This window comes from Oncorhynchus nerka, linkage group LG9b, assembly GCF_034236695.1.
Source record: "Oncorhynchus nerka isolate Pitt River linkage group LG9b, Oner_Uvic_2.0, whole genome shotgun sequence".
Lineage (NCBI taxonomy): Eukaryota > Metazoa > Chordata > Actinopteri > Salmoniformes > Salmonidae > Oncorhynchus > Oncorhynchus nerka.
In genome coordinates this window covers 49,951,137-49,963,783 of record NC_088424.1, presented here as the reverse complement: position 1 = coordinate 49,963,783, position 12,647 = coordinate 49,951,137, and the positions used below count along the sequence as shown (strand labels likewise).

At 52.9% G+C, this 12,647-nt stretch overlaps 1 protein-coding gene across 1 annotated transcript in view; it reads left to right on the top strand.

Annotated features, from left to right (window-relative positions):
• LOC115115063 (piezo-type mechanosensitive ion channel component 2-like) overlaps positions 1–12,647 on the top strand; it is a 321,930-nt gene that overhangs the window by 290,009 nt on the left and 19,274 nt on the right. Inside the window, exons 52-57 of the mRNA XM_065013810.1 lie at positions 2,276–2,464; positions 2,726–2,821; positions 2,955–3,124; positions 7,721–7,837; positions 7,965–8,044; positions 8,528–8,726. Of these exons, the coding sequence (XP_064869882.1) occupies positions 2,276–2,464; positions 2,726–2,821; positions 2,955–3,124; positions 7,721–7,837; positions 7,965–8,044; positions 8,528–8,726 (851 nt within the window). The remainder of the gene's footprint in view (positions 1–2,275; positions 2,465–2,725; positions 2,822–2,954; positions 3,125–7,720; positions 7,838–7,964; positions 8,045–8,527; positions 8,727–12,647) is intronic.

Genomic DNA, 12,647 nt, shown 5'->3' with positions numbered 1-12,647 from the left:
CTGTCCTCTCCAGTGGTATCCTCAGTCCATAACTATAGTCCTCTCCTCTCCAGTGGTATCCTCAGCCCATAACTATAGTCCTCTTCTCCTCTCCAGTGGTATCCTCAGTCCATAACTATAGTCCTCTCCTCTCCAGTGGTATCTTCAGTCCATAACTATAGTCCTCTCCTCTCCAGTGGTATCCTCAGTCCATAACTATAGTCCTCTCCTCTCCAGTGGTATCCTCAGTCCATAACTATAGTCCTCCTCTCCTCTCCAGTGGTATCCTCAGTCCATAACTATAGTCCTCCTCTCCTCTCCAGTGGTATCCTCAGTCCATAACTATAGTCCTCTCCTCTCCAGTGGTATCCTCAGTCCATAACTATAGTCCTCTCCTCTCCAGTGGTATCCTCAGTCCATAACTATAGTCCTCCTCTCCAGTGGTATCCTCAGTCCATAACTATAGTCCTCTCCTCTCCAGTGGTATCCTCAGTCCATAACTATAGTCCTCTCCTCTCCAGTGGTATCTTCAGTCCATAACTATAGTCCTCTCCTCTCCAGTGGTATCCTCAGTCCATAACTATAGTCCTCTCCTCTCCAGTGGTATCCTCAGTCCATAACTATAGTCCTCCTCTCCTCTCCAGTGGTATCCTCAGTCCATAACTATAGTCCTCCTCTCCTCTCCAGTGGCATCCTCAGTCCATAACTATAGTCCTCTCCTCTCCAGTGGTATCCTCAGTCCATAACTATAGTCCTCTCCTCTCCAGTGGTATCCTCAGCCCATAACTATAGTCCTCCTCTCCTCTCCAGTGGTATCCTCAGCCCATAACTATAGTCCTCTTCTCCTCTCCAGTGGTATCCTCAGTCCATAACTATAGTCCTCTCCTCTCCAGTGGTATCTTCAGTCCATAACTATAGTCCTCTCGTCTCCAGTGGTATCCTCAGTCCATAACTACAGTCCTCTCCTCTCCAGTGGTATCCTCAGTCCATAACTACAGTCCTCTCCTCTCCAGTGGTATCCTCAGTCCATAACTATAGTCCTCTCCTCTCCAGTGGTATCCTCAGTCCATAACTATAGTCCTCCTCTCCTCTCCAGTGGTATCCTCAGTCCATAACTATATTCCTCCTCTCCTCTCCAGTGGTATCCTCAGCCCATAACTATAGTCCTCCTCTCCTCTCCAGTGGTATCCTCAGTCCATAACTACAGTCCTCTCCTCTCCAGTGGTATCCTCAGTCCATAACTATAGTCCTCTCGTCTCCAGTGGTATCCTCAGTCCATAACTATAGTCCTCTCCTCTCCAGTGGTATCTTCAGTCCATAACTATAGTCCTCTCGTCTCCAGTGGTATCCTCAGTCCATAACTATAGTCCTCTCCTCTCCAGTGGTATCCTCAGTCCATAACTACAGTCCTCTCCTCTCCAGTGGTATCCTCAGTCCATAACTATAGTCCTCTCCTCTCCAGTGGTATCCTCAGTCCATAACTATAGTCCTCCTCTCCTCTCCAGTGGTATCCTCAGTCCATAACTATATTCCTCCTCTCCTCTCCAGTGGTATCCTCAGCCCATAACTATAGTCCTCCTCTCCTCTCCAGTGGTATCCTCAGTCCATAACTACAGTCCTCTCCTCTCCAGTGGTATCCTCAGTCCATAACTATAGTCCTCTCGTCTCCAGTGGTATCCTCAGTCCATAACTATAGTCCTCTCGTCTCCAGTGGTATCCTCAGTCCATAACTATAGTCCTCTCGTCTCCAGTGGTATCCTCAGTCCATAACTATAGTCCTCTCGTCTCCAGTGGTATCCTCAGTCCATAACTATAGTCCTCTCGTCTCCAGTGGTATCCTCAGTCCATAACTACAGTCCTCTCCTCTCCAGTGGTATCCTCAGTCCATAACTATAGTCCTCTCCTCTCCAGTGGTATCCTCAGTCCATAACTATAGTCCTCCTCTCCTCTCCAGTGGTATCCTCAGTCCATAACTATATTCCTCCTCTCCTCTCCAGTGGTATCCTCAGTCCATAACTATAGTCCTCCTCTCCTCTCCAGTGGTATGCTCAGTCCATAACTATAGTCCTCCTCTCCTCTCCAGTGGTATCCTCAGTCCATAACTATAGTCCTCCTCTCATCTCCAGTGGTATCCTCAGCCCATAACTATAGTCCTCTCCTCTCCAGTGGTATCCCCTGCCCATAACTATAGTCCTCCTCTCCTCTCCAGTGGTATCCTCAGCCCATAACTATAGTCCTCCTCTCCTCTCCAGTGGTATCCTCAGTCCATAACTCTAGTCCTGCTCTCCCCCTCCAGAGATACCCCCAGCCGCGGGGCCAGGCGAAGAAGCCGGTGGTGAAGTACGGGATGGGAGGGATGATCGTCATGCTCTTGATCTGTATCATCTGGTTCCCTCTACTCTTCATGTCTCTGGTCAAGTCTGTGGTGGGGGTGGTCAACAAACCACTGGACGTCTCCTTCTCCATCACCCTGGCCGGGTTCCAGGTACTGTAACAGAACTAAGGCTCTGCTACTGATAGGTCCATCAGTTGCTCGGGTTCGAGATGAATCCGTCTGTCCGTCAGTCAGACAGACAGTCCAGTCTAGTGTGACATTAGTTGTGCATTATGGGTACATTGGAATTTACTTATTATTATTATTATTATTATTGTAAAGTTAATATTGGCGATTTATAGCCAGCCACCTGTCCATGCTAAAACAGTTTACACCAGAGATGAGTTCTCTAACTAAGTCCATCTTTTCCAGCCCATCTTCACAATGAGTGCTCAGCAGAACCAGCTCAGAGAAGTCTCCAACCATGAATTCCATAACACATTCATGAGGTCATACCTCAGCGACCCTGTAAGTGCACGGTTACAAGTATTTTATGCGACTACTATCTGTGTCGTCTCACTGGGATGGGTGGGCCGAGCACAGGGTAAATCTCCATAGTAACACGTAGACAATGTTCTCGTCCCTCCTGTCCTCTGTACAGGAAGCGATGCAGTGGTTGGAGTCCTACATGCCAGAGGACCTGACCATAGCTGAGTTGGAGGGCAGCTCTAACAGTCTGTGGACCATCAGTCCTCCCAGTAGAACTAACATCATGAAGATGCTCAGCTCCAAGGAGCAGTTCCCCATCACTGTAGCTTGGTCTGTCCAACGGTAAGAACAGTTCCCCATCACTGTAGCTTGGTCTATCCAATGGTAAGAACAGTCTCCCATTACTGTAGCTTGGTCTATCCAACGGTCAGAACCAAAGGGAGTGACAGATTTAGGGAAGGTAATCAGGCAGAAAGAACCAAAGGGAGTGACAGACATAGAGAAGGTAATCAGGCAGAAAGAACCAAAGGGAGTGACATATATAGGGAAGGTAATCAGGCAGAAAGAACCAAAGGGAGTGACATATATAGGGAAGGTAATCAGGCAGAAAGAACCAAAGGGAGTGACATATATAGGGAAGGTAATCAGGCAGAAAGAACCAAAGGGAGTGACAGACATAGGGGAGGTAATCAGGCAGAAAGAACCAAAGGGAGTGACAGATTTAGGGAAGGTAATCAGGCAGAAAGGACCAAAGGGAGTGACAGACATAGAGAAGGTAATCAGGCAGAAAGAACCAAAGGGAGTGACAGATTTAGGGAAGGTAATCAGGCAGAAAGAACCAAAGGGAATGACATATATAGAGAAGGTAATCAGGCAGAAAGAACCAAAGGGAGTGACATATATAGGGAAGGTAATCAGGCAGAAAGAACCAAAGGGAGTGACAAATGTAGAGATGGTAATCAGGCAGAAAGAACCAAAGGGAGTGATAGATATAGAGAAGGTAATCAGGCAGAAAGAACCAAAGGGAGTGATAGATATAGAGTAGGTAATCAGGCAGAAATAACCAAAGGGAGTGATAGATATAGAGAAGGTAATCAGGCAGAAATAACCAAAGGGAGTGACATATATAGAGAAGGTAATCAGGCAGAAAGAACCAACGGGAGTGACAGATATAGAGAAGGTAATCGGGCAGAAAGAACCAAAGGGAGTGATAGATATAGAGAAGGTAATCAGGCAGAAAGAACCAAAGGGAGTGACATATATAGGGAAGGTAATCAGACAGAAAGAACCAAAGGGAGTGACAGATATAGGGAAGGTCATCAGGCAGAAAGAACCAAAGGGAGTGACAGATATAGAGAAGGTAATCAGACAGAAAGAACCAAAGGGAGTGACTAGTGATAGGGAAAGTAATCAGACAGGTGATTGAGTCCAGGTGAGTCTGATGAGGAGCTGATGTGTGTAACGATGGTGACAGGTGTGCCTAATAATGTGTAGCCTGACGACCTTGAGCACCGTGTCAGTACCCCCTCCCTGATGCGCAGCTCCAACCGCAGGACGCTGACCAGAGGGATGGTCCCGAGGACCAGGAATGGGCTGGTCACTTCAGCTGAGGTGCGGGAGCCTGACGAACTGGGCCGAGGCGCGGGAGCCTGACGAACTGGGCCGAGGCGCGGGAGCCTGGCGAACTGGGCCGAGGCGCGGGAGCCTGACGAACTGGGCCGAGGCGCGGGAGCCTGGCGAACTGGGCCGAGGCGCGGGAGCCTGACGAGCCGGCCGAGGCGCGGGAGTCTGACGAACTGGACCGAGGTGCGAGAGCCTCACAAACCGGCCGAGGCGCGGGAGCCTGACGAGCCGGCCGAGGCGCGGGAGACTGACGAACTGGGCCGAGGCGCGAGAGACTGACGAGCCGGCCGAGGCGCGAGAGACTGACGAGCCGGCCGAGGCGCAGGAGCCTGACAAGCCGGCCGAGGCGCGGGAGACTGTCTAGCCGGCCGAGGCGCGGGAGACTGACGAACTGGACCGAGGTGCGAGAGCCTCACAAACCGGCCGAGGCGCGGGAGCCTGACGAGCCGGCCGAGGCGCGGGAGTCTGACGAACTGGACCGAGGTGCGAGAGCCTCACAAACCGGCCGAGGCGCGGGAGCCTGACGAGCCGGCCGAGGCGCGGGAGACTGACGAACTGGGCCGAGGCGCGAGAGACTGACGAGCCGGCCGAGGCGCGAGAGACTGACGAGCCGTCCGAGGCGCAGGAGCCTGACAAGCCGGCCGAGGCACGGGAGACTGTCTAGCCGGCCGAGGCACGGGAGACTGACGAGCCGGCCGAGGCGCGAGAGACTGACGACCCGGCCGAGGCGCGGGAGCCTGGCGAACTGGGCCGAGGCGCGGGAGTCTGACGAACTGGACCGAGGTGCGAGAGCCTCACAAACCGGCCGAGGCGCGGGAGCCTGACGAGCCGGCCGAGGCGCGGGAGACTGACGAACTGGGCCGAGGCGCGATAGACTGACGAGCCGGCCGAGGCGCGAGAGACTGACGAACCGGCCGAGGCGCAGGAGCCTGACAAGCCGGCCGAGGCGCGGGAGACTGTCTAGCCGGCCGAGGCGCGGGAGACTGACGAGCCGGCCGAGGCGCGAGAGACTGACGACCCGGCCGAGGCGCGGGAGCCTGGCGAACTGGGCCGAGGCGCGGGAGCCTGACGAGCCGTCGGAGGCGTGGGAGTCTGACGAACTGGACCGAGGTGCGAGAGCCTCACAAACCGGCCGAGGCGCGGGAGCCTGACGAGCCGGCCGAGGCGCGGGAGACTGACGAACTGGGCCGAGGCGCGAGAGCCTCACAAACCGGCCGAGGCGCGGGAGCCTGACGAGCCGGCCGAGGCGCGGGAGACTGACGAACTGGGCCGAGGCGCGAGAGACTGACGAGCCGGCCGAGGCGTGGGAGCCTGACGAGCCAGCCGAGGCGCGGGAGACTGTCGAGGCGCGGGAGACTGACGAGCCGGGCCGAGGCGCGAGAGACTGACGAGCCAGCCGAGGCGCGAGAGCCTGACGAGCCGGCCGAGGCGCAGGAGCCTGACGAGCCGGCCGAGGCGCGGGAGCCTAACGAACTGGGCCGAGGCGCGAGAGACTGACGAGCCGGCTGAGGCGCGGGAGACTGACGAACTGGGCTGAGGCGCGGGAGACTGACGAACTGGGCCGAGGCGCGAGAGCCTCACAAACCGTCCGAGGCGCTGGAGTCTGACGAGCCGGCCGAGGCGCGGGAGACTGACGAACTGGGCCGAGGCGCGAGAGACTGACGAGCCGGCCGAGGCGCGGGAGTCTGACGAGCCGGCCGAGGCGCGGGAGACTGACGAACTGGGCCGAGGAGCGAGAGCCTCACAAACCGGCCGAGGCGCGGGAGCCTGACGAGCCGGCCGAGGCGCGGGAGACTGACGAACTGGGCCGAGGCGCGAGAGACTGACGAGCCGGCCGAGGCGCGGGAGCCTGACGAGCCGGCCGAGGCGCGGGAGCCTGACGAGCCGGCCGAGGCGCGGGAGCCTCACGAATAGTCTATCTATTTCAGAAGAACAGATGCTCTGAGTTGTCCTTATTTTATGCCCTAATCTGGCTATGCCATATGGCTGTGAGCAACACTAGTTCATTTAGCAGACAAGATTTGCTTAGAATTCCGTGGCATTCTTTGGCAGGAACTAATGGGGATCCATAATAAACCCCAGGAAGAGTAGCAGCTCACAAACCGGCCGAGGCGCGGGAGACTGACGAACTGGGCCGAGGCGCGAGAGCCTCACAAACCGGCCGAGGCGCGGGAGCCTGACGAGCCGGCCGAGGCGCGGGAGACTGACGAACTGGGCCGAGGCGCGAGAGACTGACGAGCCGGCCGAGGCGTGGGAGCCTGACGAGCCGGCCGAGGCGCGGGAGACTGTCGAGGCGCGGGAGACTGACGAGCCGGCCGAGGCGCGAGAGACTGACTAGCCGGCCGAGGCGCAAGAGCCTGACGAGCCGGCCGAGGCGCGGGAGCCTGACGAGCCGGCCGGGGCGCGGGAGCCTGACGAGCCGGCCGAGGCGCGGGAGCCTCACGAGTAGTCTATTTCAGAAGAACAGATGCTCTGAGTTGTCCTTATTTTATGCCCTAATCTGGGTATGCCATATGGCTGTGAGCAACACTAGTTCATTTAGCAGACAAGATTTGCTTAGAATTCCGTGGCATTCTTTGGCAGGAACTAATGGGGATCCATAATAAACCCCAGGAAGAGTAGCAGCTTCCTTGGCAGGAACTAATGGGGATCCATAATAAACCCCAGGAAGAGTAGCCGCTTCCTTGGCAGGAACTAATGTGGATCCATAATAAACCCCAGGAAGAGTAGCCGCTTCCTTGACAGGAACCAATGGGGATCCATAATAAACCCCAGGAAGAGTAGCTGCTGCCTTGCCAGGAACTAATGGGGATCCATAATAAACCCCAGGAAGAGTAACTGCTGCCTTGCCAGGAACTAATGGGGATCCATAATAAACCCTGAGGAAGAGTAGCTGCTGCCTTGACAGGAACTAATGGGGATCCATAATAAACCCCAGGAATAGTAGCTGCTGCCTTGCCAGGAACTAATGGGGATCCATAATAAACCCCAGGAAGAGTAGCTGCTCCCTTGGCAGGAACTAATGGGGATCCATAATAAACCCCAGGAAGAGTAGCTGCTGCCTTGACAGGAACTAATGGGGATCCATAATAAACCCCAGGAAGAGTAGCTGCTCCCTTGACAGGAACTAATGGGGACCCATAATAAACCCCAGGAAGAGTAGCTGCTCCCTTGGCAGGAACTAATGGGGATATATAATAAAACCCACTAATGGGGATCCATAATAAATAAAAATACAAATTATGGCCAAGTCAGACTATGTATGCAGCGAATGATCAGGCCAAGATTGTAGATGTTGTGTATTGTCTGAAACAGGAACCCGACTCTGGGAGCGAAGGCTGAGTTTTCTACAGGGAAGAAGGTGATGTTTCTGGATGATAAGACCAAGCTGGAGCTATTCCTACTGCTCAATGGGACCAGAAAAGACGGAGTGTGAGTGTACTTTTAATTCATGTATTTGTCAATTAAACCATTTTTTTTTAAACTAATCTGAAATATTAGTGACTGTATTCCCTTCCCGGATGTTAGTAACAGCCTGATGTAATTCCTCTGTTGCCAGGGTGATAAAACATGGCTTCCAACGGTATCTCCGAGCCCCTACTGACTCTGAGGCCAAACCTATAGAACAGCTGTCTACAGGTAAACCTGCATTTAAACATCTCAATACACTTTACACAAATATACAATAAAATACATTTAAAAAACAAGACATTAGTCTAACACTTATCTTTATATCTGACTTTCATGATGGTTAATGTTGTAATGTTGTTAGTGGTCAATCATCTTGTCTTTAGTGTGTTATTTGCTTGTTGTCAGTAGTGTTATAGAGTAGGGCTTGAATCAATCCGTATCGTGGAAGTTCTGCGCTATAGTGCAATTAAAAGGCAATGTTCCCGCGTTTGTGGAGACTGCATTCACGGTAAACGCTCAATTGGAAATGACCTTTACATTTAAAATCGCGCTATAGAATCGAGCTGTGTTTGTTGTCAATCATGTTATTTTGAAGCCAAAAGGCACCTTTTCCACATTGTGTAGACTAAAGTTTGTCTTATTCTACTCATTGTCTTATAGACGTGTTTATGAACATTAAAAACACAATGGTATTCTATTCTATTCCTCCAGAGGAAGTATCCATCACTTTGGCATTAGAGCGTTTACATAATGACTCAGAGGGGGTCCAGGAGTGGTGGATCGTGAATCAGACTAGTCCGGGAAAGATCAACGTTCGTAGCCCCAAGAATCTGTACAACGCTGGGCTGGAGCTCTATGTCTTCAGCGATCAGGTCAGCCCTCCTAGTCTGGGCTTTCTGGCTGGATACGGGTGAGTAGAACAAACATAGCATAGCATCACATGAAATCACACCTAACACACGTGTGAAATCTCTACCCTGGCAGTGTTTGCTAGCTAGCCCATCATTTTCTCATCCGGCCCAACATTTTTGTTTTAACACTTTTGATAAAGAAAGTGTCCTCCCTATCAGCTAGCTGTCAGTGTCAGTGTCCTCCCTATCAGCTAGCTGTCAGTGTCAGTGTCCTCCCTATCAGCTAGCTGTCAGTGTCAGTGTCCTCCCTATCAACTAGCTGTCAGTGTCAGTGTCCTCCCTATCGGCTAGCTGTCAGTGTCAGTGTCCTCCCTATCAGCTAGCTGTCAGTGTCAGTGTCCTCCCTATCAGCTAGCTGTCAGTGTCAGTGTCCTCCCTATCAACTAGCTGTCAGTGTCCTCCCTATCAGCTAGCTGTCAGTGTCAGTGTCCTCCCTATCAGCTAGCTGTCAGTGTCAGTGTCCTCCCTATCAGCTAGCTGTCAGTGTCAGTGTCCTCCCTATCAACTAGCTGTCAGTGTCCTCCCTATCAGCTAGCTGTCAGTGTCAGTGTCCTCCCTATCAGCTAGCTGTCAGTGTCAGTGTCCTCCCTATCAGCTTGCTGTCAGTGTCAGTGTCCTCCCTATCAGCTAGCTGTCAGTGTCAGTGTCCTCCCTATCAACTAGCTGTCAGTGTCAGTGTCCTCCCTATCAGCTAGCTGTCAGTGTCAGTGTCCTCCCTATCAGCTAGCTGTCAGTGTCAGTGTCCTCCCTATCAGCTAGCTGTCAGTGTCCTCCCTATCAGCTAGCTGTCAGTGTCAGTGTCCTCCCTATCGGCTAGCTGTCAGTTCCCTCCCTATCAACTAGCTGTCAGTGTCCTCCCTATCAGCTAGCTGTCAGTGTCAGTGTCCTCCCTATCGGCTAGCTGTCAGTGTCAGTGTCCTCCCTATCAGCTAGCTGTCAGTGTCAGTGTCCTCCCTATCAGCTAGCTGTCAGTTCCCTCCCTATCAACTAGCTGTCAGTGTCCTCCCTATCAGCTAGCTGTCAGTGTCAGTGTCCCCCCTATCGGCTAGCTGTCAGTGTCAGTGTCCTCCCTATCAGCTAGCTGTCAGTGTCAGTGTCCTCCCTATCAGCTAGCTGTCAGTGTCAGTGTCCTCCCTATCAGCTAGCTGTCAGTGTCCTCCCTATCGGCTAGCTGTCAGTGTCCTCCCTATCGGCTAGCTGTCAGTGTCAGTGTCCTCCCTATCAGCTAGCTGTCAGTGTCAGTGTCCTCCCTATCAGCTAGCTGTCAGTGTCAGTGTCCTCCCTATCAGCTAGCTGTCAGTGTCCTCCCTATCAGCTAGATGTCAGTGTCAGTGTCCTCCCTATCAACTAGTTGTCAGTGTCAGTGTCCTCCCTATCAGCTAGCTGTCAGTGTCAGTGTCCTCCCTATCAGCTAGCTGTCAGTGTCAGTGTCCTCCCTATCAGCTAGCTGTCAGTTCCCTCCCTATCAACTAGCTGTCAGTGTCCTCCCTATCAGCTAGATGTCAGTGTCAGTGTCCTCCCTATCAGCTAGCTGTCAGTGTCAGTGTCCTCCCTATCAGCTAGCTGTCAGTGTCAGTGTCCTCCCTATCGGCTAGCTGTCAGTGTAAGTGTCCTCCCTATCAGCTAGCTGTCAGTGTCAGTGTCCTCCTATCAGCTAGCTGTCAGTGTCCTCCCTATCAGCTAGATGTCAGTGTCAGTGGCCTCCCTATCAGCTAGCTGTCAGTGTCCTCCTATCAGCTAGCTGTCAGTGTCAGTGTCCTCCTATCAGCTAGCTGTCAGTGTCAGTGTCCTCCCTATCAGCTAGATGTCAGTGTGTCAGTGTCAGTGTCCTCCCTATCAGCTAGCTGTCAGTGTCAGTGTCCTCCCTATCAGCTAGCTGTCAGTGTCAGTGTCCTCCCTATCAGCTAGCTGTCAGTGTCAGTGTCCTCCCTATCAGCTAGCTGTCAGTGTCAGTGTCCTCCCTATCAACTAGCTGTCAGTGTCAGTGTCCTCCCTATCAGCTAGCTGTCAGTGTCAGTGTCCTCCCTATCAGCTAGCTGTCAGTGTCAGTGTCCTCCCTATCAACTAGCTGTCAGTGTCAGTGTCCTCCCTATCAACTAGCTGTCTGTCAGTGTCCTCCCTATCAGCAGATGTCAGTGTCAGTGTCCTCCCTATCAACTAGCTGTCAGTGTCAGTGTCAGCTAGCTGAGTGTCAGTGTCAGTGTCAGTGTCCTCCCTATCAACTAGCTGTCAGTGTCAGTGTCCTCCCTATCAGCTAGCTGTCAGTGTCAGTGTCCTCCCTATCAGCTAGCTGTCAGTGTCAGTGTCCTCCCTATCAGCTAGCTGTCAGTGTCAGTGTCCTCCCTATCAACTAGCTCAAAGCTGACTTCAATCAGCTAGCTGTCAGTGTCAGTGTCAGCTAGCTGTCAGTGTCAGTGTCCTCCCTATCAGCTAGTCAGTGTCAGTGTCCTCCCTATGCTCAGCTGTCAGTGTCAACTAGCTGTCAGTGTCCTCCCTATCAGCTCAGTGTCAGTGTCCTCCCCTATCAGCTGTCAGTGTCCTCCTATCAGCAGCTGTCAGTGTCCTCCCTATCAGTGTCATGTCAGCTGTCAGTGTCCTCTATCCCTATCAGCTAGCTGTCAGTGTCAGTGTCCTCCAGCTGTCAGCTCAGCTGTCAGTGTCAGTGTCCTCCCTATCAGCTAGCTGTCAGTGTCCTCCCTATCAGCTAGCTGTCAGTGTCAGTGTCCTCCCTATCAGCTAGCTGTCAGTGTCAGTGTCCTCCTATCAGCTAGCTGTCAGTGTCAGTGTCCTCCCTATCAGCTAGCTGTGTCAGTTCCCCTATCAACTAGTCAGTGTCAGTGTCCTCCTAGTGTCCCCTATCAGCTAGCTGTCAGTGTCAGTGTCCTCCCTATCAGCTAGCTGTCAGTGTCAGTGTCCTCCCTATCAGCTAGCTGTCAGTGTCCTCCTATCAGCTAGCTGTCAGTGTCAGTGTCCTCCCTATCAGCTAGCTGTCATCAGTGTCCTCCCTATCAGCTAGCTGTCAGTGTCAGTGTCCTCCCTATCAGCTAGCTGTCAGTGTCAGTGTCCTCCCTATCAGCTAGTGTCAGTGTCAGTGTCCTCCTATCAGCTGTCTATCATGTCAGTGTCCTCCCTATCAACTAGCTGTCAGTGTCAGTGTCCTCCTATCAGCTAGCTGTCAGCTCCCTGTCAGCTGTCAGTGTCCTCCCTATCAGCTAGCTGTCAGTGTCAGTGTCCTCCCTATCAACTAGCTGTCAGTGTCAGTGTCCTCCCTATCAGCTAGCTGTCAGTGTCAGTGTCCTCCCTATCTGTCAGGCTAGCTGTCAGTGTCAGTGTCCTCCCTATCAGCTAGCTGTCAGTCCTCCCTCCCTATCAGTGTCAGTGTCCTCCTATCAGCTAGCTGTCAGTGTCAGTGTCCTCCCTATCAGCTAGCTGTCAGTGTCAGTGTCCTCCCTATCAGCTAGCTGTCTGTCAGTGTGTCAGTGTCCTCCCTATCAGCTAGTCAGTGTCAGTGTCAGTGTCCTCCCTATCAGCTAGCTGTCAGTGTCAGTGTCCTCCCTATCAGCTAGATGTCAGTGTCAGTGTCCTCCCTATCAGCTAGCTGTCAGTGTCCTCCCTATCAGCTAGATGTCAGTGTCAGTGTCCTCCCTATCAGCTAGCTGTCAGTGTCAGTGTCCTCCCTATCAGCTAGCTGTCAGTGTCAGTGTCCCTATCAGCTAGCTGTCAGTGTCAGTGTCCTCCCTATCAGCTAGCTGTCAGTGTCAGTGTCCTCCCTATCAGCTAGCTGTCAGTGTCAGTGTCCTCCCTATCAGCTAGCTGTCAGTGTCAGTGTCCTCCCTATCAGCTAGCTGTCAGTGTCAGTGTCCTCCCTATCAGCTAGCTGTCAGTGTCAGTGTCCTCCCTATCAGCTAGCTGTCAGTGTC